Source organism: Silurus aristotelis (genome assembly GCF_946808225.1).
Source record: "Silurus aristotelis genome assembly, chromosome: 9".
Lineage (NCBI taxonomy): Eukaryota > Metazoa > Chordata > Actinopteri > Siluriformes > Siluridae > Silurus > Silurus aristotelis.
Window position 1 is genome coordinate 29,110,418 of NC_139582.1, and position 25,023 is coordinate 29,135,440.

Consider the following 25,023-nt stretch of genomic DNA (forward strand, 5'->3'; position numbering starts at 1 on the left):
CCTGTGATGAACCATTATAGCGACAAGAAAGGTCAAAGGCTAAATGAAAAAAACAGCTCCCCATCTTATAATTAGATTTAGTTTTTTGGGTTTTTTTTGCATGCATACGATATATATATATATATATATATATATATATATATATATATATATATATATATATATATATATATATATATATATATCGTAGTAACCATGCTCAGATTTTTAGATCAAATCTTAGTCCTTAGATAATGCCTCTATGATTACAACAACAAAAAAAAAACTAGTCCCAGTCCTAATTAGAAGTAATTAATTGTAACAGATGAATGTGTGTGATAAAGAAAGGCTTCAGTTCGGGGAATTTTGGACGCCAAGAGCGAATGCATGACGTTATGGAATTGACCCCGAAAGGCTACAAGTCTTTGTGTTGGAGAAAAACCACAAGGGTCAAATCACACCCCAAACACACCAGCTATTGTTTGCTCTCTTTGGAAGAAACCCGAATGTGTTCCAGTGCATTCTTTTTTTTTTTGTCGAGAAACGTAAGGACAAACCACTCCCAATTAACCCTTTAATCTTTAAGGTTAAAATGATAGAACAAAACGAGTTAAAATGAGGTAAAAAAAAAAAAAAAAAAAAGAGTAAACAAACAAACAATGAAGGATGTTATTTAAAATTTGAAACTTGAAAGGTTTGGCGTATCTGGATAATCTAGAATGCTTGGTTCCATCCATCCTCCCTTTTTGACAGCACAGACAGTTCTATACTACATTAATGCTTCCACCACCATGCTTCATTGTCAGAATGGTGCTTCTTTCTTCTTTTCATCTGACAACAAAACCTTCCGCAGAATCCTTCAGGGGTGTTTGCTCAAAACTTCAAAGGAGACCCAATACGGCAAAAACTTCTTGGCCCCCCAAAAAACTGAATTAACCCGAGTAAAAAAACGTTGTATAATTATTGCTGTCTTTTATATCGTGGTCATGAAACGTTTCTTGAGTCATATAGAAGGAAACCAGGTATTGGCAGGATTTGCTATGTGATTTACGCTGCAACTCAGAACAGCAATCTTGTGTACACGTATAACTGAGCTGTAATTTAGTGGATACATTGGAATCTCTCAGCTCCAGGGTCCTTGGTTTAATCCTCAGAGTTCCTCCTACTTGCTCCTTCCAACTTAACGGAATTAGACCGTTTTAAACTGGACCTCACGGACACGCTCCTGAAGAAACCTAGCAAGCTATCTGTAATGAATTAGCTCCTGTGTAGTCAGTGTTCTAGATTGAACAACACAATAAGTCTGCGTTGTTGATTTATCCCGAGTAAATATTATCAACACGTTCACTCCAGACGAAGCAGAGCAACCTTGGTAACTGTTGATGTTGACACTTGCTGAACTCGGGGGTTGAAGAGACCACCCTTAGTTCACGAGTAGGATTTGGGCAAATATCTCTCTGTCTTTGTCTCTCTCTCTCATTTTCGCTCTGTGGTCCGGCTAACAGCTCGAGTTTATCTCCAGAGCTGTCACTCCATAGCTCCCTCTCAGATCTGTGTTTCATCCTCACAGGCCACACTTACGCTTAGTTCCTCTGTCAGCGTGTTAAGTGATGAGTATTACCGAAGCCTAGCTTAAACCTGTCCGTTCACTCGCTGCTCATAAACACACACAGGCAGAGTTATGGCGGCTCTTCCAGGCCTCTCGGGGTTAATCCCTCCGATTACGCACCCGCTGAGTGCACTGCCGTTTGTCAGAGCCTGATTGGACCGCTCATCCCCGAGCCTTATACACAACGTCTTCTGCTGAGCCTTTGATGGACTTTCCCTCAGGAGTGCGCAGTCACGTCTTCATCACTACTTAGCCGACTTCGCTCCCGTTCCCCCTCAGGGTCGCCTCTTTGCGTCTTAGCAGATTTCTTCCTATAATTCTCAGTATATGTGAACTGTTGCCATAGAAACAAGAACAGAGACAGGACTCTCTCAGGACATTGAATGTCCCTTTGTTTCAATTTTATTAATGGCACGCATTTTCGTACAAAAGAATGAAAGAACAAAGGACAATTATCAAAAAAAAATTTAAAGTTAAGCCAGGAATGTAAAAAAAGAAATACAGGAAAAAAAGAGGAGAAATAAAGCATAATAAAAAAAAGGAAGATATAAAAATGTCTGATCTGAACTTGGAAAGAAGTAAAAGATGGAAAAGAAAAAAAAAGAGAGAGAGGAAATGTGGGAAAGCGTTATGAGAGCAGCGCTAACAAAACTGGAAAGGAATGAAAAGAATGTGTAAACGAACAAAATGAACAGATTAAAGATAATTAAGATGGAGTGGAAAATGAAAGAGGGTCGAATGAAAGAGAAAAAGACAGGGAGACAAAATGAGAGACAACAGAAAAGGGACGAATTGGTGATTAATGTAATATTTCAAAGGACAAGTGAAGGATAATAATGAGAATCTAAAAATGAAATAATTAAATATAAAAGAGAAAAAAAAAGATATGAATATAGATTGCTAGAAGAATAAATAATACAATTAAAAAGGAAGCAAACAAATAAACTAACTTTTTTTTTTTTTGTTCAGGTGTTTTTTCTCTCTCACTGCAGAATCACTTCCATCCCCCGACAGATGTTTTTTAGGAATCTGATTAAGCGGTGAAAAGGAGCGGTCTGGGTAACTGATCTCAGTCCAGCTGATGAGAGTAATTTAGAAACCCTCACACACACACACACACACACACACAGACACACACACACACACACATACACACACACACACACAGACCCTCCCATGGTGTTCATCTCCTCCGAGACTGCACGCTGGTCCGAGATCAGTTTTGTTTCTCAGGCGCCTCAGAGCACGCGGAGGCAGATGACTTCTGACAGAGTTGGAAACGAGGGTCGTGTTTTGTATTTGTGCAGCTGCTGGCTTAACGAGACGGCTCTCTGCTGCGTTGTGGACCTCATCTCGGTTCTGATGGTGTGAGAGTCGCCGTTTCAAGCTGAACAAAAAAACCTTTGGCACTGTTGAAATCTCTGGACATCCAGAACATTCCAACTTGGCTTGGATCATTATTTACAAAGAGACTCGTGCCAAGTAAGAAATAAAAAGACTGTGTGCTGCTGTTGTAGGAAATGATACCGTGATCAGTCTGTCCTTCTATTGGAACTTCAGTTGTCGCATTTTTCAGCACATTGAACTCGAACGTAGTTTGCATTGTAAGTGAACGCATTGTTTATAAATACCTGTAACCATAGTAACATCCAGTTCCAGTTCTATACATAGTGAGACTGCTATTGTGCACATTTCCTTTGAAACTCCAGGAGGTTTTGCATGTGGTCTAACGTATGTATATGGTGATTCCGATAAACAAAATCAAAGCTCAAGATGTTTTTGAGGAACCGGAGAAGGAAAAAAAAACATTCGAATGAGAAATATGGCAAACAATGGCACCAGGAGTTCACTCCAACAGCTTCCAGAGGCCTGGTACGGATTCACGTCATTCAAACACACAATGAGTCCCTCTCTCTAATAACTAAAAAATAATTCTAATCAATGGAGCGTTATTTTTGAACCATTCGGTCAGATTTGCAGTGTGAACACCACCTACAGCTTTAACTTGTCAATATTTGGAATAATCCATGGCCACACGTCACACCATTTTAATACACTTCACTTTGCTTTAGGTGTTTATTAGCCACTGCATCGGCCACCCATATATATCATGACATTTATTCCAAGGACTTCAGAAAACGTTGGCGATCCTGAGCCCGCTTTAGCTTTTGATTCATGTTCTTGCCTGACACACGATCATGGTTTACTGCTCATGTCGCTGATTCGCCCCGAGGTTTTGTTTTGACAAGCAGTTTTGTTTAGAAACTAAAATAAGTTCTGAAATAAGCAGGTGTGTGGGTGTTCCTAATGAAGGGTCCAGTCAAATATATTACCCATGGCATGCCTAGAAAGCTGAGTTCTTATCTACACCTCAAATCCTCTCACCCGAATCTCATCCTTCTTCGAAACGCAGAAACAATAAATACGTAGCGCTAACGATAACAAGACCCACAGCTCATGGCAGCGCTTTCTGATTTACATCTTTCCCCCGGTCCTGATACGTGTCTCTGTTTTTGCGTCTGTCGCGTTTCCTTTGTCAGATCGACGGCAGCGATATGCCGCTTTGGCTTCCCGTCTCTGTGACGCAGCGCAGCTCTTGACAGGACAAGCTACTGTCGCTAAAACTGTAGTGGAGATGGCTTTTTATATTAGCCTAGCTCTGTATTTATCTAACTGAACAGCATGTGTTTGACAAAACTGCAACTTAATATATAGCCGAGTGTTCAACTTTTCCCAACGGGGCCCTGGTACAGGGGTCAGCTAACGTCAATCGTACAATTAGCACAATGCAGGAGACAACGCACGTGCTACGGACAGCTGTATGAAAAGCCAGCGGATTAGCGAAAGCTAATCCGTAATTTTTTTTTCTGGTTGGGTTTTAAGAGGGAATTATTTAACCTGCACTAAAAGTGTCTGGAGGCATAAAACCGCACACTGACAACAATGCAAAGCTAAATGTTCGACTATAAAAGCTGAGAATGTGTGTGGGGAAGGGGGGGAGGTTAGGACGGGGTCAGGCACTAATTGTCCAGGACTTGAAGGGCGTTCTGGGCTTCTGATGTTTCCGGCAGCTTTATCGTGCCTAGTAAAGCTCAGCTGATCTTCGGAGCTGACGGGTTCGCCGTAAAAACAGGGTGTAAAACCTGTCGGAATGCACAGCGAAGGTCGACGCGAGGACTGTGTCCATCTGGCCAGTAAGCAGACACCGTTTGGGTAAAGAGGCTTTATAGCTTCCCCTTGATCCCCATCGCTTTTTATGCCTCGGCATGTCAGACCCTGCTGAACCTCAACCTGGAGATCAGGGGAGGTGTGTGTGTTTGTTATTCTGCTTGACTGGTGCTGCTCAGGAGCGCTAGTCATTAAAGTCATCTCATTGTTTATGTGAATGCAGCATTTGGTCACTCCATCAAGCAAGCATCTGAAAAACGCAAACACATCGGGGGGGGGGGGGGGGGGGGTTTGGGGGGATGTGGTCCCGGTTAAGAGGCAGCTTTTAGCTGTGAAATCTACAATAATTCCTACAAATTGTTTCATGGTCGCTCCTTTGGATGCATGAGCATGAGATTCCTTGGACCGTTCCTGTGGTCCGACTTTTTCTCCAGTTCCACCACTTGTGTTTGATGCACAAACGCAGTTTTCTTTCATCCTGTCGTACACAAAACCGGGGGTAGTGGTCGCTTAGTGGTTAAGATGTTGAACTTTGGCTCAGAAGGGTGTGAGTTCAAATCCCAATGCCACTGTCAATGTGGTGCAAGAAGTCACTCTGGATCGGGGTGTGAAATAGTTATCGGGTCAGTACACAGAAAATTTCTAATACATTTCTAATAATTTACTACTAGGATTCTCAAGAGAAAGAGTGTGTACGTGTTTGTGTGTGTGTGTGTGTGTGTTGCTTGACCTACTTTAGCTTTTTCTCAGTGCCGCCAAAGTCTATTTACATACCTGAAAATACATATCTGTGAAAAAACGAAATAAACCCAGTTGAAGGCACTTATCTTAGCACATAGCAGCCAGTTAGCATCAAAGTATTTGGTATTGTGCTATGCGGTGTTTTGACTCATTAGCAATAGCGGGGGAAAGCGTAAGAAAAAGTATAACCTATTTCTAACTTATATATGGCTATATTACTGTTAGCATGTGGGGGGGGGTGACTCATATTAGCCTTGTTAGCATTCTGTGGAAAAAAAAAAAAGCGTGGATGGAATACATTCTGTGGTGTAGGTTGTACAGTGTGAGTTAAATAATACAGGAATTTACCATATTTATTGATTAAGGGGTTTATTATTCACATCATTCATTTTAATTCCAGTGTGGAAGCAAAAATAATCAGTTATGTAAATGAGTTTTTTTGCGTGGTTCGCTAATGCCGACTGGAATAATCTTTCGAACGTGAGCTAGCATAATAGCACGACTGAATGCTAATCGCTAGTCATGAACTTTAACTTCTTTTTTTTTATTATTACCAGAGGGTTTAAATACACGACATCATTCCAATGTGTGTAATAGATCAAAAGTTTTTGTTTATTTTTATTAATCAGCCCGTGTGTGTGTGTGGGGGGGGGGGGGGGGGTTTATATAGTGTATTAATGGTCTCCTATTAATGATTATTAGCGCTGGCCAAATGAGGTTTCAGAAGGATCAGGTTTGAAGAAAAAAAAGCAACCAGGATTTGAAAATAAAAACTGAAGCAGGAATGATTTATTTTTTCTTCTTGTCATGCTAAAAGAAAAAAACGACTAAATCTAATAGGGGTCTGGTCTGCATTAGGTTGCTAAGGGCGATGTGAGATGCTGATGATGGTGAGCTCAGACACCCTGCTCGAGACACGAAGGACTAGACTTTCGAGGCGCAGGTCGGGAGTCATGGAAGTGAGAGAGACTGGGTTTATAGTGCATTAATGGAAAACAGATCATCGCTTACGGCTTCCTGGAGATTATTTAATTACGCCGTTTACCTCAGTGTCAAGATCGGATCCGATTTCACTCATCCTCAATTTCTTTGTCGCATAATGGAGAAAGAAATTGTTATTTAATGAGCTTTTGATGACCAGGTATTTTATCATTTGGCTACATGTTATTTTGCAAAAGATCAGGATCGAATTTATCTCATTTCCTGCAGGAGGTGAAACGTTTAAACCAAGAAACACCCCCCTGAAGGCATCCAGTCAAGAGCGGGTCAACTCCAAACATTCTGGAAAGTTACACACCGAAACACTGTGTGAGGTTTGTGTGTGTGTGAGAGAGAGAGAGAGAGAGAGAGAGAGAGAGAGAGAGAAAAACCACTTGTATTCGATTAATTGGGTTTGTGAAGAGCTCTCCCCTCAGGAGCAGCAGTTCTGTCTGTCTTTATGTTCACTGTTTCTTTTAAACTCTTCTTGTCACTAATTGTGCCTGTTTCTCAAAACACACCATAGGAGAGAAGAGGTGGAATTCAGTTGAGGGTTTTGTTTGCTTGGAGATGGTGAGGGTATATTAATCAACAGATTCTTTTTTAAAATGGATTAAAAAAAACATGTAAACCTGTCAAATAGTACTAAACTTTACTACACATTTTTAAAAAAGGCCTCACTCATAAAAATGTGCTACATTGAATAAATATGAATATAGTAATACATATAATTGTATAATTAATAAATTATAAATAATAATAAGTCGCAGTGTGAAAACGATTGAGCACATTGCATCAGAGATTCACCTCTAGAGCCGGCTCTGGTAATGACAGTGGACCTGCACAGCAGCTCCAGCAACTGGTGCAACCCGGAAAAACTATCACTATGGATTTTTGTTAGTTCAAACTACCAACTTTTGGCACTAAATATCGACCAAACCGATGTATCGATCGACCTCTAAAAAAAAACTTGAATATGGGTCTCACTTAAGGCCACTTTATAAAACTAGCCTGCACTGGAGTTTCAGTTTCATTCCCCTTTATCAAAACAACTCGGTGGGCCGTAAACAACAGTTTGCAGCCTGTATTAGAAACCATGGCAAAGTATTTACGATGCGTTTGATCAATTCAATCAACAACAACAAAAAAAACATGGTCAGGGATCTAGAGCATAAAGATGGTTATATTAATGATTATTGGCTTTGACCAGACATGTTTGTGTGTTTGATCTTTCACCACTTTACTGCTTTTAATAGACTTGTATCTTGTATTGGGTCCAAGATTAAAAAAAAAAAAATGGATATTTGAAAATAATGTTTATCATTTAGAACTTAGGACGGAGACTTAACTCCTGCAATCGTGTCGATATTTACATTGTATGCAGAATTTTCTAGGCTCCGTCATTTAAATGACGCATTTAATGCCTTTGAGGTTGCCAGATGTTTCTTGATTAAATCTTTGTTTAAACCTGAACAAAACAAAAAAAAAAATAGAAAATAAGGACTGAAGGACATATTGTTTGTTGTTGTTTACTTTTATATCAAATGTAAGACGAATATTCAGAGGCAAAACGTTGAATTCAGTTTACAGGAGTCTGGTATTGTGTTATATTGCTAGGCCTTAATGTGGGAGTGCTGGAGATCTCAGACATGCTGCTCGAGACTTTAGAAAGACTTGGACATAATACCATCTGGCGTGAAAATGTGTATTCTTTTCTAATCTCAGGGGAAAACGTATAAGAGGAAAAGTTGGTGTGTTTGGTCAAGACTCGTTCATTCGTTTTGGTCAATCGGTAGGGCTAGCCCGATAAATTTACTACCAAAGAACTACACGGACGACTGTAGCAGCCCCGAGACGGCGCGAACGCACACACTGGCTGTGATTTAGAGCACTTAGTGATTTGTGTGCTCCTACACTCGTGCTGAAAAAGAGCTATGACCAGAACAGGAAAGATTTGTAAAGTGAGAGAACAACACGCCTAAAACACAGCAAAGTAGATTTACAAGCCATCATTTATTTCGCTTGTTTATTTAAGTTAGATTAGCTTGAAAAAAAAAAAAAGGTTTTGACAGAACCCGATGTGACGCGAACCGAGGAGAATAACCAGAGCGACGCGGCGCATGCATGTAGAAAGGGGCGTTGAGGGAGAAAAAAAAATCACTGATTAAACTTTTCAGTCAGCGAAGAGGCGACAGAACTGCTACCAGAGCTTACGGGGGTGTCCTCGACTAAGGATTTAACATATTTGAATCAGAAGTCGACTAATAGCAGAATTGTGTGTGTGTTTGTTTGTATTTGCGGCAGAGGGGGGACAACGAGGACTACCCCGGGTAATAAAAGGCAATGTGGATAAACATTCATCAAACGATTCCTCATAACATTTTAAAGTCATGACGTACAGAACATCACAAAGATCTCGAAGTAAACGTATAAAAACTTAGCAACCGGAAAAGAATGTACAGAATGACATTTTTATTAGAATATACCTTTACAGAATCCTCCAGACATCTTCCTTTTCTTCCACTGGAAACCTCAGTCTGTCCGTTTCATTAATTTATTAATATGTTAAAAATATTTATTAAAAGCTTCACGTTTTGTTTGACAGCATTATCATAAACAGGCTGTATGTTATCTTATTGGGAGAAAACGGTGACTCAAATATTGAGCACCAACATATAAAGAAAATGTTATTATCCTCATTTAATAACATTTTCAACTGTGAGCTGCATAGTCTCCTCTTATCGACTATTCGTGGGTCACACCTTCGTTAGTCTTCACACACTCTCAACAAATACCACCTGCTACTAATTCCATCATTTCTTTAAATAGCTGACTTGCAAACTGCTTTTCCAGCCATACGTGGCTCTTCCCCAAACAAGTGTGTAGGATGTCGATTAAATTTTCCCTTCACTTGAATGAAGAGACCCAAACCTGTTCCAGCATGACTAGGCCTCTTTGTACAAAGCCAGTTTCCATGAGCATATATCTTCCTGGGTTGGAAGATGTGAAAATTCTCCAGCTAAAGAGCTCCAACCCTACTGAACACTGAATGTGAACTGTGCACTCTGCAGGCTTCCTCACCTACATCAGTACCTGACTTTACCAACACATACCAATCTTATGGTCAGCCGTGCTCGATTCCAAGCTTGTAGATCATGAGTGCATTATAAATCAAAATCGATAATAAAACAAAGTACCACCTCGGGTCTGGGTTATTGTCCAGCCTTTAAATAGAGCTCCTCAGTGCTTGACCTCGGGGTGTCCACTGGAGCATCCCGGGCTTTTGTCTTTCTGCTGAGGAGTCTATAGAGAGATGCATAATTAGGGGTGTAGAGAGAACCAGAAAGATGGAGAGAAAAAGAGATAGAGCAGAGAAATTGAGATGGAAAACAAGATAGAGAATTTGGAATATATATATATTTCATTTCGGTCCGTTTGTGGATCATTTGATTTGGATTTTTTTAAACATCCCATTCCACATTCAGTCACCATTTGCTGTTTTGATAACCTCCACTCTTCTGTTCTGCTAGATTTTGGAGTGTCCTTGTGGAGATTTACTCTCATTGAGCTACTGATGTAGGGTATGTAAGCATGGGGTGCAGTCAGCGTTCACATTCATCCCCAAGGTGTTTAATAAGGTTGAGCTTAAAACTCTATAGCAGGCCACTCAAGATCTTCCATTCCAACCGAGGAAAAAACAAAACAAAAAAAAGATGATGTCAGACGGATAAAATGTCACACATTGTGTGGAAAAGAAAAGGTCTTTGTGTGTGTGTGCTTGTGATGTAAGAAATCGGCTGTGGCGCGTGTACTTCACCTCATATATCTCTGGATGATCTGTTTGTTGTTTTTTGAATCTGAACACACACAGTGAGGATGAGTTGTGTATGAGGGCGGAGAACCGTGTGTGTGTGTGTGCACGGTTAACTCAGATTTGTTCAGAGTTGTAGGTCATGAACTGTGTGAAATTACGAAGTGACGTGTTTATCTCTGCTTGTTCGACGTGCCGATAAGAGAGACGTGCAGTTTGTGAGAGATGTTCTGTTCTAGTCATTCACTGAAACGCACTTCATTCAGGATCAGTGAAGAATGAAAACTGATTCTGTTTGGAAGAGGTGGAGTGACAGAGGTGGACTGGTGAGGTGGTAACCTGAGGAAAACATGACATCTTTTCAGTTTTGGGGGGTTATGGAATATGGGGAGGCGTATTATTTTGGGGCGGAGCAAAACTTAGTGCAAGTTCAAAGCTCCTTAAAACACTAAACTAATCTATTTTCAAAAAACAAAACAAACAAAAAAAATTATACATTTGAAGGGTAAGTATTTAATTTTCATTTTGGATCATGATCATAGATTTCTCTTCTCGGGATAGAAACTCAATCTGGAGGTAATTCTTTTGTTTTAGCACTTCTTCTTGTTTTTTTTTTTACGTTTCTCATTTCGGGGCGCCACAGTGGATCATCCGTCTCCATACCCCCCCAGTCCGCTAAATCTGCCTCTTTCAAACCAACTCCCTGCATGTCTTCCCTCACCACATCCATAAACATCCTCCTTGGTTTTCTGCTTTTCCTCCTTCCTGGTGGCTCCATCCTCAGCATTCTCCTACTGATATACCCCATGTCCCTCTTCTGCACATGTCCAAACCATCTCAATCTCGCCTCCCTCACCTTGTCTCCAAAACGTCCTACATGCACTGTCCCTCTAATAAACTCATTTCTAATCCTGTCCATCCTCATCAATCCCAAAGAAAACCATCTTCATCTTTGCTACCTCCAGCTCCACCTCCTGTCTTTTACTCAATTCCACTGTCTCTAAACCATACAACATCGCAGGTCTCACCACAGTCCTATAAACTTTCCCCTTTCACTCTCGCAGATACCCTTTAATTTAATTACTGACTTTCATTCCCCTTCTCTCCAGCACATACCTCCACCTCTCCTGGCTCTTCTCAACCTGCTCCCTACTCTCACCACAAATCACAATATCATCCGTAAACATCATACTCCACAGAGACTCCTGTCTAATCTCGTCCATCAACATGTCCATCACAACTGCAAACAGGAAAGGGCTCAAAACCGATCCTTGATTACACTTTGAACCAGTCTGTCATTCCTACTGCACACTTCACTGGTGTCACACTGTCCTGCACCACCCTCACATACTTCTCTGATACACCAGACTACCTCATACAATACCACAACTCCTCTCTTCACCCTGTCGTATGCTTTCTCTAGATCCACAAACACACATTGCAACTCCTTCTGACCTTCTCAAACTCTCCATTAATGAACCAACCAAAACCTCAAATTAACACACCCAGCAAACTCAACCAAACTACTTAACCAACAAACCCACCAACGAAACACACCGTCCCAATAAAAAATCCAACATCTGACCCACAGCCCAACCAAACCGCCAAACCCAATACCCCACTAATCATACCACCCAGTTAATTATTCTACAAATCTTCACTATCTAACCAACAAACCCATGAACCAAAGCACACCATACCAATAACTCACCAACCAACCAACCAAACCAATAACACACCAACCACCTAATTAACCAAACTGTAAAACTATCACTGATGCAACCAATCTACCATACTAACAACCCACCAACCACCTCACCCCCAAACCAACCCAACCATCAACCCACCAACCAGCCAAAATTCTGTTTGGCCCATTAACATCGTCTCATCTTCTTTATTTTATTAGCTGAGTAATGCAGAGTGAATAGGTTTCCTGCCCCCTCTAATCACCAGCATTACTCCCTCACCCCAACATACAGTATAATGTTCACACCTCCCATGATTTCCTTTCCTATTCTGGATCTCAGATTTTTCAGCAGTACCCATAATACCCATAACGGCCTGTTTTAACGCTCACCTGTCCTTTTAAAACACAGGTCCGATGTGTGAACAGGGGCCTCATGTGTTTCCGATTAGCCTGTAATCGGATCATCACGTCTGAGTGTGACGGGTCTGAAACGAATACTCCCGCGTCGCTCGAACAGACGCTGAATAGCCTTTCAGGATTCAGGCTTCCCAGCATCCCTTTCAGCTCGGAGCTAAGTCAGCGCTGCCTCCATTAAAGCCACGTGTGTGTAGTTTGATCGAATTTGGGGATCAAATTAGCCGTACAGGTTTTTTTGTGATTTTGTGGGGAATGTATAGAGCAAACCAAAACCATTCTGACCTTCAGAGCAAAGAAATACGTTTTAGCGGGGTTTAGCTAATTGCGGCGAGGAGTTCCGTGATTAAATTTCGAAGCGAACATTTTTGTAATAAAATACACATTTTTTTGCAGAATTACGCCATAGATATGGGGTTTTTCCCTCCTCAGCAGTGATATGCACCACTACCACTTCACACACACACACACACACACACACACACGTATATGCACTGCACGTTCATCTTCTCCAGCCTTATCTGTGTGCCGTCATGTCCTGTGTTATCTCTATCTATAATAAAGCTCCTTTCATACACACTGCACTGGAATTCTTCGCTCTCACACAGTGTTTCCATCAACATCGTGTTCTCTGGGAACATGTTTCGATCTCAACTCTAAATCCACGAGATCTTTCGTTCCAAACCTGCACAATTTCTTTAGTCGCTTTGTGGAATATCACTTTTTATGATTAGGTCTAAAATCCTTAAAGAATTTGTCTTTGATGCTTTATTACGTTTTTTCTCACGTTTGTTTCAACTCTGATGTAAACAGGGGTTTGGGTTGTTTGGGTGATTCAGTTATGCGAAACATCCTGAGACTTCATTCCAAATGTAATATTAGGAGGTAAATAACGTTTATTGCCTTTTAAAAAAACAAATCATTAAAGAAAGTCAACAATAATAAATAGATGTTGAAATTAATTTATGTAGAAAATATCTCAAGTTTACCATAAAAAAAAGGAATAAACTTCTACTAATAAATAACTCTAAATACAATAATAGTAAAAATAATAATAAAAATGAAAAAATTGTAATTAATTAATTTAATTTTAGAATTATAATTCATTCTGTTTTTTTTCCCCTCGCCTGATCATTTCTTTATAAAAATCCTTTTTTTATTTTATTTAATTTTTTATAAAAGTCACTGTCTGATTTTGCGATCATGATTTATACAATGCAAAAAAAAAAACAATTGATCATGTGATTACACACTGTATTATTACTGTACAGGCTCCGTAAACACTGCCTTTAACGACTTCCTTTTACAAAGACAAACAGTACTCTGGTGTTTAGACTGTGGAAGTGTGTGTGTGTGTGTAATAGTTATAACTATATATCATGACTGTAGTCACACACAAATACTCACACACACACACACACACACACACACACACACACGTCTGTGTGCTCAGAGAAGACACCGACAGTAGCTGCTGCGGCTCGCTTTAGTGTGACATGAGGGTGTCTGTGCGTGTTTGTGTGTAACACAACACTGAGTCTAACACACACACACACACACACACACACACACACATCCTCATGGCACATTAAAGCGAGCCGCAGCAGCCAGTTTAATATAAACAAAGGTCATAAACAAACGATTTTATTCGTTTCATTTTTTTTTTTAATGACTTGCTATTAATAAAAGACAACAATATTCCTGAATAAAAAGATAAAACATAATATTGAAATATAGTAAAATAAATATATGAATGAGAAAATACATCAAATCAATCCTTCATAATACAGTAATTAAATATGCAATATATAATTAGTTGATAGTGTAATATAAAGTTTATCATTTTTTTTATGCCCTTCTTAAAAAAAGAAGACTTTTTTCTCTCAGACAGATAAAGATGTATTTATTATAATAAATACATCTAATTTACATACAATTTATTATACATTTAAATATATATTTTAATAGTTTATTTATTTCTCACATTTATTTAATGCCTCATTTGATTTATTTAATGATTTATTTATTACAATAATATCAGCGTACATTACTGTAGACACACACACACACACACACACACACACACACACACACTGTATCTTCAGATAGCTTTTTGTATATTTGTATATATCAGCTGAACATCACCCTCAGAGTCGTGCTTTCGAGTGTTTCAGTCCCTCGTTTGATGTTCGAATACAATTAAACCCCTCATGACTAAATACCTGTGATGACTGAAGGCCACTGAGATCGTTCAGGATAATCTCTGCCCACAGGCGGGTTTCTTTTTTTTTTTTCTTTTTTTTCTCAAATGCTTTTCCAGCAGGCGTCGGCGCCTGAACCTGTGCTGCATGAACAGAGACCTTCAATCCCAAGCTGAGGAATACATGTCAACAGATCGGAATCAGAAATCAGAGCTGGCGTTCCAAGGATTCAGAGCAGCGAGTTACAGGCTCACAGCCAAGGTTTTCCATATTTTCCTTTTTATTTTCCCTTTAGATAAGCTCCCCCCCCCCCCTTTTTTTTTTTTTTTTTGTATTTTACTTATTTCACCACACAGTGAGCAGTCCATATGTTCTCTTCCAAAAGTAAAATCCACTGTTGGCAAAATGATTTTGTGGACACCTGGGCATGATTAGGATGTGCTTTTTTTTCTTTTTTATAAACATCCCATTCAGTATTTAGTCTCCATTTGCTTTTATAAGAAGCGCCACTCTTTTGGGAAGATTTTTTTTATTTCTGTAGGTGAGGTAAGGAGGTGTGCAGTCATCCTTCATATTCATTTTTCAATAGGGTTGGAGCTCCATAGCAGGAGATCTTCCACTCCAATCAACGTAAAGCAGATCTTCATATAGCAGGCTTTGTGCACAGAGGCATTGGATCTCCTAGGTAGTAGTAAGTGAAGGGGAAATTTGAATAGACTTCCTATATGGTTGTGTGCTTCCGACTTTGTGCCCCAACATTTTGGGGCTGGAAAGTTTGGTCGTCCCAATAATTTTGGCCGTATAGTGTGATTTGAGGTAACTGATTAAGTGCATCATAAACGGATCCACAAAAAAAAAGATAACTATACGTATCTTTACAGCTGTTCCAGCTGTGTCCACCACGATAGCCATCTTATTAAACCCCGGCTCCCACGTTTGATTTACACGTTTAATAAAATAGGTAGAAATACATAAATATACGATTCTCCTGACAGCTCGTGACGGAGTCTTTGCTTTTTCTTGTCAGCGGCAGTTCACTTTTGAGCGCTTGACATCAAATCCCAAATCCATAAAGCAGTTGCTGAGCGCACAGGAAACACCAGGAAATCATCTGGGGGTCGATATTGTCCACCTGTTTTTTTGGGGGGAGGGGGGATCATTTTCAGATCATATTTTGGGTCTAAATGTAATTGTATTTGCAGTAGGGGGTCTGTCCAGGGATACTTTAGCGAAAAGGGGAATCGTTTATGAAGCGGCCGTAGAGGTTTAGTTAAAACAGCGAGGTCTCGGGATAATAACCCGTATCTGTCCAAACACTGACAGGGAGAGACACGCCGCCTCGCTGTGAGGCAGGAGGACGTGCAGGAACGCCACTTTTCTCCGCTCTGACACGGCCGGGTGAGAGCCAGCCATGTACCATAAACGACACCGCGGGTGTTTTGGTTGGCAGCCCACACCAAAACTTGTCAAAGCCTCCAGAAAAGGGCCTCCTAAGTGGACAAGAGAAAGACAAAACACTGCAGCAGTACAGTTATTAGTTTTCTTTTATATAAGTAATAGTATTATTATACCTTTCCCCCCATTGTTTTTGGTCTTTAGATTGTTAGCAGACGTACGGAGTTAGTGCTGAAATCTCAGTAATTGCTGCTGCAGCGTATCGGAGCGAATGAATGAAAAACCGTTACCAGAGAATGATGTCATGCTCATTTGCATATTCATATTTCAATCGTTCTGCTCATTTACATATCAAAGAGGAAACATTTTTTGCTCAAGAGAGCAGAAAGCAGTGTGGGGATGGACAGACAGTGGTGAGCAGCGATTGGTTGTTAGGAACAGCGAGGATTGAAAACAGTTTACTTGGAAAGAGTGTTGATTAATTGGATATTTGGAACAGTGTTGATCAGTCAATTGCCCAACAGTACTGAACAGTATTTCATTAACAGTTAACGAAGGGAATTGATTTCTGTGAAATATATGTGGTACCTCAGGAGGACGGGTTCCTTCAGACAATGGTTCCTCTCGATGTTCTTCATGTCCTTTAATTTACGATCGATTTCCCTGTGCTTTTTGCATCTGGTCTCATTAAGAGTTTACATAGAGATAAAAAAAATGTATATAAGGAATTCTGTATATATCTGTAAAGCTGCTTTGACACAAAGAAAGATTGACGTAACTATACGGCAGTCATTATTACATGGCCGCCCTGTTAGATGCATTGGATTCTTCGACTGTCACACTGGAAATCCTATGTGAGGATTTCTTTCTGGCTCTGGCTCTGTGAAACCTGATTTGGAAGAAGCCCCATTTTCCAATGATAGCGACGTCTCTGCCTATTTTGGTCTCTTTTCTGCCCCCTCATAATGTTTTCCTCCAGAGTCTATATATATATGTGTGTGTGTGTGTGTGTGTGTTTTTTTCCCAGAGAAACTGCATGCACACACGGCTCAAGACTTCATTACTCAGTTCGAACACAACTACTTCCCAATCTGTCATATAGACACAGACACACACACACACACACACAGAGAAAAAAAAACTCGATTATTAGGTGTAGAATCGCAATTAATCACTAACCCCCGAACTGAGAATTTCAACGAGCGTCTTTTACTTGAACACTATTTTGCGAGTACATTTCTGCTAGGGAAAAAGTTTTGGCACCCCCAACCGACCGTTCGAACAAACAGGCTTTGTGTCAGGCTTTTTGTACGTGTAGTACGTCGGGATCTCGCCGCCCTCCAGATGGAAACATAGATTGGATAAAAAAAGTCTGTCTTCACCTGCACGGATGTGATCTGGAGTTATGTGGAGGGCTTTTTTTCAGCGCTCATTTATTCACGAGAGTTTCAGGTTATATCTAATAGCTTAGTTCTGGTGTATACCTGTCATTTTATTTCATCTCTCTCTCTCTCTCTCTCTCTCTCTCTATATATATATATATATATGTATGTATAAAATTAAGGATTGGCCAGATGTGTACTAGCATGCTTACATTCTCCAGAGCACTAAAAGGCACAGATAGTCCCCACAGTGGACACGTCTCGTACACCTCGTAGGCGTGTTTGTAGTAAAGCCGAATGCATCGAGTTTTTTTTTCCAACCCTCAGGCCTTTCGCCCTGAAAGGAGGGATTGAAAGATAGCATCGGCTACTCGACGCGGCGAAACGGCTCCCTTGTATAAACATTCGCAGTAGAGGTGAGAGAAAACACGGGCCTCAGGGTCTGGACGTTCGAGACGTAGCTATTGTGTTGTGCAAGCTCCAGAGAGTCAGAACGCCGCCTGAACGCCACGAGCCTCAGATTAATAGCCATCCCATAATCCGAGCCCTGGTGTGCGATTTCAGGACAATTTCTCATAAGGCTGATTGTCTCATCTGTCTGGATGTTTATCTTTCCGTTGATGCTCACAGCTGTGGAGGATAAAAACGTCGTCCAAGGCTGGAGCTACTGCACTCGGAGGCCGCGTGTGGACAGCTCGTCTCAGCTCCAGGCGCCCTGTGGGATCTGTAAAGCTGGTAAACATGGCGGTGCTGGTACAGCTTTGTTATAGCTGTCACCATTAGTGTTTATCACACCAATAAAAGTGGCGAACTCTAGAAATCCGAGAGTACAAGTACAAGTCCAGGGCATGGACTGCAACAACATAGATTTCAAACATGGTTGCCCCGGATCGTAATTCCCACATTCTCATTTTACCCACTTAATAATCACGCATACTTGTGCTCAGTTAGACACGCCCACACACATATATAAATAAAAAATGCTTTAATGCAAAGTGCATCTCACAAAAACAGCAAATCAATGTACTTAAGTGCCTTCTGACTTGAAAAGCACACTTCTATCACAAACAGGTATTTGTGGTGCAAAAAAAAAAAGAAGGAAAGATTCAATTATACCAGACTTTCTTTTTCTCCAGGAAGATGCAGCTCTACCTCTGCATATATATATATATATATATATATATATATATATATACACCGCGTGTGTTGTATTATGCGCTAGCTTCACTGTTCTCACCCTGCACGCATTCGTGACACAGACAACCAGCGTTGGAGATCAACACTTGGTTCATTGAACATCAGGAGGCGGAACTCGTACATTAGCCACAGCAGATTAAGCAGTGAGTTCCATCTCGTGTGTACACTCTCACAATTCCTGCAAAGACTCTTCTCTCCCTTCCTTCTTCCAGATCTTATTGAAATATGTAGTAGACCATTTATAACCTTAAATTTCACTACCTGCGTATAATTCAATCCTTTTTATTTTTGATCAGCTCATTTGCAGGACATTGAATTGTTAAACATTAAATGTAATCCGACATTAATAACGAACCAGTAAAAAGGTGGCGTTATTGAACAAAATGCTTCCGTGTCAGCGCTTGTTTACATGATTAATATATTTTGGCTGTATTTTAAGGGCTTATTCACTTCAGTAGATTATTAGCTTTTTTGCTAAACACTGAAACTACATTTCTTTTTATTCCAGAAATGCTTTGTGAAGGTTCGGTGGGTTTAATCGAATCCTGTGCCCCCGATGTTCACCCAGCCCGGTAAGCTATTCACGGGTCATCGGGCAAAATTAATATCCCTCTTTCAGCAGGAACGGCACGCTGACCGGGTCAAGCTATATCCGGAGCAGAGAGAATCGTGGGTATGAAGTTTTAGTGGATACTCATGATGATTGAGGCCACCAGTTTAAATTTCATTTTAACATAATTCGCAACATAGAGAAATACCTGAAACTTCGACCGGCAGCATCACAAACTCCACAGCAAAGCAATATCATTTATTACCTATAAGATGTCGCATATTTGTCTGTAACAGAGCTAGCTAATATGCAAAACAAAATCATCTAGCTATGCTATAATTATAATTATGTATGTATTCATTTACGTACGTTCACAGATGTTGGCAAAATACTTGAATTAAATGTCCAGAGCTCAGAAATGTTCCAATTGGATCCTCGAGTCTGTATTTAATACACAGTGGAGAACCGTCAGGTCCAGTAAGACCTTCTCCACTGGCCTAAACACTATCAGAATCACAGATTTATGTTTTAATATTTTTTTGGTCCATTCATTCATATTCAATTATTCCAAATAGTCTGTTCTCTTCTATTCATCGCTTTTCTCTCAGGTGCGATGCTGCATGGTACTTGGTACATGGTACTTTATCCAATCAGATAAAGGTTGGTACTTTATGGTACTTGGTACTTTATCCAATCAGATTTCAGCCATCACATCACATACTGCTATAAAGTCAGCAAAAATGAACCGTCTCTTAGCAGCTTCAGATCCAGATCTAGATTGCGACTTCCTTAATCCGAGGCCATCTAGCTGGCATCCAATCACATCTGCATTTTCGTGTCCTTTGATTGGATGGTCACAGCCCGCATGAAGCTACAACAAAGTAAAAACGGAATTGAGATTTCTTGTTAGCCAGTGATGAAATACTACACAGATCACCGTTTGTTTATTATTTTTCCGTTTTTTTTGTGGACCAAATGATCCCCATAATTACTAATCATTAGTTGCATGAACAGCATAATTGTGAAAAAACAAAGAAATGGTAGCAGCTATTTAACATAAAATACTGAATATTCCCCGAACAGTTACTGAATATAAAATCGTAGTTCCCACCCACTTTAAGTTTAGCTAGCAAAAAAAAAAACGTTACGCAAATAACTGCAAAACTTTCACATCCCATGCTGCAGGATTTCCACATTTATGCTCTCGGCATATTACCAAGAAGAATGAAAAGCCATCATGCTGTGAGAAAGAAAAGTTTTTTATTTTTCCTTTGAGCTCTTGCCACATGATAAAAACATTAAATGCTATGTTTTTTTTAAAGCACAGAATGAATGTGAATCACACTGAAATGCATTCACATTGCTATTATATATCACCACAAATACAGCTTTTACAACTTATACACTGTAGCCAATTTCGTCTTCTTTCTACTAGAGCCTGTGATTTAGGTCTCACAAATTCCTGGGAGGGGGTCAAAGGTCAGGGTGATAATCCTGTATATCCCTTTTACTCTTTGGAATTCTGGTTTTTCATATTTAGTTGTAAGAATGTCGGAAGAAGCGAGCGAGACGGTTTTCCTCCAAGCGCACATCCCAAAATGTTTTTTCCCCCTACACAGAAGCTGAACACACACTCTGCCCTCTTTTGCGTACATTATCTGAACAGACTCGGGTCGCTGCGATTGAGGAGAAAGAGGATCGACAACGTTTACAATCGAAAATATATGTATATTAAAAATAGCTTTAGCCATCCTTTTTTTTTTTTTTTTTAAACGTGAGAATAAAGTCGCTCTTGCGTATCGCACGCCTGGGGTCACTTCGGGTCACGAAGCCCTGACTGCTTCACCCAGGTTTTTACGGCTTGCGCTCCATCTGCATCTCCCAACGACCCCGGAGTCTGACATACGTGGTGATGACGGATCTCTAAATCACGCGTATAGCCCTCGTTTCAGAACGGCGTCGACTTGCTCGTGTAAAATCCCGAGCTTCGACAGAACACGTGAGAGAACGAGGTAAAAAAAAAAAAAAACGTCCGGCCGCCCTGGAGACCGGTCTGACATGCAGAATGTAGCGCTCCATGCTTGATGGATCTCTAAACGCTTTCTCAGACCTGAAGAAGAATGAACATTTATATTCCGATGTAAAGAATCAGAGTCTTAGACAAACCTTCCTCAGATTCCTCAGGATCATTCCTTCATCTGTAAATGATTATCGGTAATGTTCTTCTGATGGAGCGTCATGGTTCAAACCCTCATGTTCGATGTTTTTCAGAAGCTTCACGAGGAGCCTGAGATGTACGCGTTAATGTGCTTCTATACATGTGGCTTTTTCAAATAATCAAAATGAGAAGAAGAACGACGATTAGGGACAAAGTTCTGATTTGAGGCGATGACGGCGCAGCTAGAAATGCGGCAGCTACAGAGACCTATCAGTTCTCTAACTACACAGAGTTTCCTTTAAACGCAGGATTAAATCGGATTAAGCGTAAATATGAACAAGGGGAAAGCGATAAAATACGGATGTTTTTCGGATTCAACTAGAACTTTACATTAGCAACTATTTGTGTTAGCTAATGAACATTAGCGATACAGTATATAGCACAATAACGCTGTGTAATATTTGAAATCGTACAAAAACCAGCCGACATGGACTCGCCCGCATGCCTCAAATTCCCCAGTGCCTACACATATTTAGTCTGTGATCAGACGAGGCGTATACGAATGATTACGCCGAGCACTTTTCCTGCTGTAATAAACGCCCCATGCTAATGCTAATCTGCCCCATGTGTGACCCTCAGGGTGAAAAACTGCCCCGTTTACATCCTCATTACTCTCGAGCAGTCTCTCCTGGATTCCCAGATCATCAAATGGACTGACTTTGCAGGTTTCCACCGAGATTGCAGTCGATCCTCGTTAACACGTTACAACCCGGATAATTGTTTAACGGCGCCGCCAGTCAAAGTCACCTGAGCGTAAGAATAACACGATAAAAACCGGGGAAGAGAAAGAAGATAACGAGAGTGGGGTTTACTTTGCAGGTCTCAATTGAGAACACAGTCGGTTCTTGATAACGCATTATATCCTGGATTTGTGTTGGCAGAAGAGGAAGACGAAGATAACAGTCAGAAGGAGAAAAAGATGATAATGAGGACCGAATAATGTCAACTGAAACCTTCAGAGTACATCCATAAACATGTTCTAACCTGAATTAGTGTTCAAGTGGTATCATAATGATAGTAAACAAGTTGATTAAAGGGAAGAAGACAATAGTGCATTTTGCTTTGCAGGTTTTAATTGAGAACACAGTCGGTCCCCATTAGCATGTTATAACCTGCAATGGTGTTTCACAGCACAACAGATGTTACAGTGTTAAAATCATGCATAATAATAATAATAATAATAATAATAATAATAATAATAATAATAATAATAATGCATAAATAATATTATTGGATTTAATTCCCAGGTTTCATTTCAGGATGCAGTGGGTCCTCTTTAACACGGTATAACCTGAATTAGTGTTTAAAATCATGACCAATCAATTTCACCTGAGCATTAAATCTGTGCATAATAATAATATTAAGGATGAAGAAGACAATAAAAAGGAAAAAGAAGATAATGGATTTACTTTGCAGGTATAATTGTTGGTCCTCATTAACTACTTATAAACCAGACATGAAAAAAACCTCAGTCTGCACTCCAGAGTTTTGTTTATCTCATGGCAAAATCAAGGTCGGTAGAAAAGGTCATCAGCCAGAGTTATTTGAAGTCCTTCACATTAATAAAGTGAAGATTGCAGGGTTTTCTCTTCACACCACGGAGTAACACCTCCATGATGTCCATTCACATTCAGTGTAGAGAGACGTAGATGGTTTATTTATTAGCGAAAGACAGCAATAACTGAACTGAGGCACAATTATGAATGATAAAATGTGCGAAAAAACAGACGAAAACAAAAATTATTTAATCGGAAATGTACGTGAATAAGCAGGCTTGTTTTTATTTCTCTGAACGTCAACATTTTTTACACTTTAAAACTCGCAAATTGGTTAAAAATAGACATTTTAAAAAATGTATTTTAATCTATAAATAAATACAGAAATGAATACATAAATGTTTCTCAATAAAATGCGGGTGATGTCCAATTTTGGTGGTTCTTTTGTTCATCTAAATAGGATTTTCTCTTCGCTCCCTTTTTTTTTTAAATTGGGTAGCTCAAGTCATATTTATTATTTTTGTCATTAGTGTTTTAATTCAATTAATAATACTTGTTTCCAAACAGCTTGTAGAATGTTAGAACAGCATTACAGACTTTTTTACAACAAATTTCTACCCTTTTGTTTGTTTATTTATATATTAATTATATCTATATTTTAAAGTCAGGTTCATGTGAACGCTGCCATCTAGTTGTTAAACTGAGCGAGCCCCTCGAGTGAGGGTCCGAGCTAAAATGTTCCACAGGGGAATAATAAAAATCGAGCGATGGAATGATTTGGGGTGAAGCGCCTCCCGGAGTGACCACCGGGTGTGTTTTGATTGGCACTGGCGGTGAGGGCGCTGACCTCTAATGCCATCGTAGCTGGACATGGGAAAAAGCGTCGAATGAAAGAGAGAGGGTTATACTGAAGGTTAGAACCTGAGAACTTGACATGATCTCCCAATAGATGTTGTCCTCAGTGAGCACATTCTTGTGAAAAAGCCAGCATCTATGGAGACGTAGTTACGCTGGGAATCTTTTTTTCATTTTACAATTTTCCATTTATTCTGCAAAAGGTACTTGGTGTATAAAGTGTACATAATATTGATTATTTGGGACGCTGCCTCTTCACCAACCCTCTCCCCTTTTTTCCCCCCAGTTCGGACCCCACAAGCAAGCCTCGAGTGGGCAAGAAAGAATGTGGCAACAAATAGGATTTCAAGGTGTGGCATCACCACGGAAACACAACAAAGTCACATGAATCAGTTTCTTTTAAAGAAAAGTTGGTGTCACAATGAGTTCCGGGCTGAGAACGCCGAGCTCTGCGATTTACCCCAACAACACGGACGGAGACGGCATTAGCAGGGACGTCGTCTACGGTGAGGGACGTGGCTACGTTACAATCTCAGAAGTCTAGACGGCGCTTTACAAAGTGCGGTTTAGAGGTGTATATATTGGCACCCTTATATTTATATATGTTTAGGGATATGTACTTATAAATTAAAAAAAAAGTTGTGTGTGAGATAATGAAATGTTCCTTCTGTCAATGTTTAGAGTGTAAAGTGTTCAACATCTCCATACTCGCTGTGTCTGTGTGCGTCCTGACCGTGACAGCCGTGGTGTGCTGCGTGTCCTACGTCAAACGCTGGAGGTAAAGCCCTCAGTTCCACCACATCGTTGCCCGATTCTGATTGGACAATAATTGTTATGAAAATCTGATCGTTCACAGGCAGCGGAAGCGAGCGTGCGAATATGAAAGCAATGTGGCCTGCGACCTGCAGGAGGGCCTGCAGGTGAACCTCAAGGCCGTGCAGAGGTCACAAAGCTTGTGTAACCTACGGTCTCTGTTTCGACAAGAATCTCTCAGAAAGGACGACTCCTCCATTTACTGCAACTATACCAATCCACTTCCTGTCACGGAGGATGGCGAGGAGGAGAAGGATTTTACAAACACCACAGATGCCACACGGACACTTAATGACCCTAAAGATGGTATCGTTCTGGATCCGCTCACTTTTGTTATGCAGCTGTAGAACTCGAAACGTTCCAACTGGACAAGGGGGAGGGCAAATCAATTCATTTGTAGAGCTTTTTGGAGCATTCAAACACACATAGTATGTTTAGAGTAAGTGAGTTGGAATGTTCCAAGCTAAAGAATAGGGATGGCGACTATTAAACCTACATGCACTTATAGCATGCAAAATATTTGTAGATC

At 40.2% G+C, this 25,023-nt stretch overlaps 1 protein-coding gene across 3 annotated transcripts in view; it reads left to right on the forward strand.

Moving 5' to 3' along the window:
* The window catches only part of LOC310731675 (uncharacterized protein), a 35,534-nt gene extending 10,596 nt beyond the window's left edge, over positions 1-24,938 (forward strand). The window contains exons 3-9 of one of the 3 annotated variants that reach the window (XM_083551437.1): positions 6,356-6,456; positions 6,548-6,638; positions 6,707-6,810; positions 19,071-19,235; positions 23,968-24,187; positions 24,363-24,459; positions 24,538-24,938. In XM_083551437.1, coding sequence (XP_083407563.1) covers positions 24,103-24,187; positions 24,363-24,459; positions 24,538-24,841 — 486 coding nt within the window. In that variant the 5' untranslated portion in view covers positions 6,356-6,456; positions 6,548-6,638; positions 6,707-6,810; positions 19,071-19,235; positions 23,968-24,102 and the 3' untranslated portion in view covers positions 24,842-24,938. Of the gene's footprint in view, positions 1-6,355; positions 6,457-6,547; positions 6,639-6,706; positions 6,811-17,602; positions 17,782-19,070; positions 19,236-23,967; positions 24,188-24,362; positions 24,460-24,537 lie in introns of those variants that run through there. The other 2 variants (XM_083551438.1, XM_083551439.1) reach the window with 2 other exon arrangements.
* The last annotated feature ends 85 nt before the right edge of the window (positions 24,939-25,023 follow it).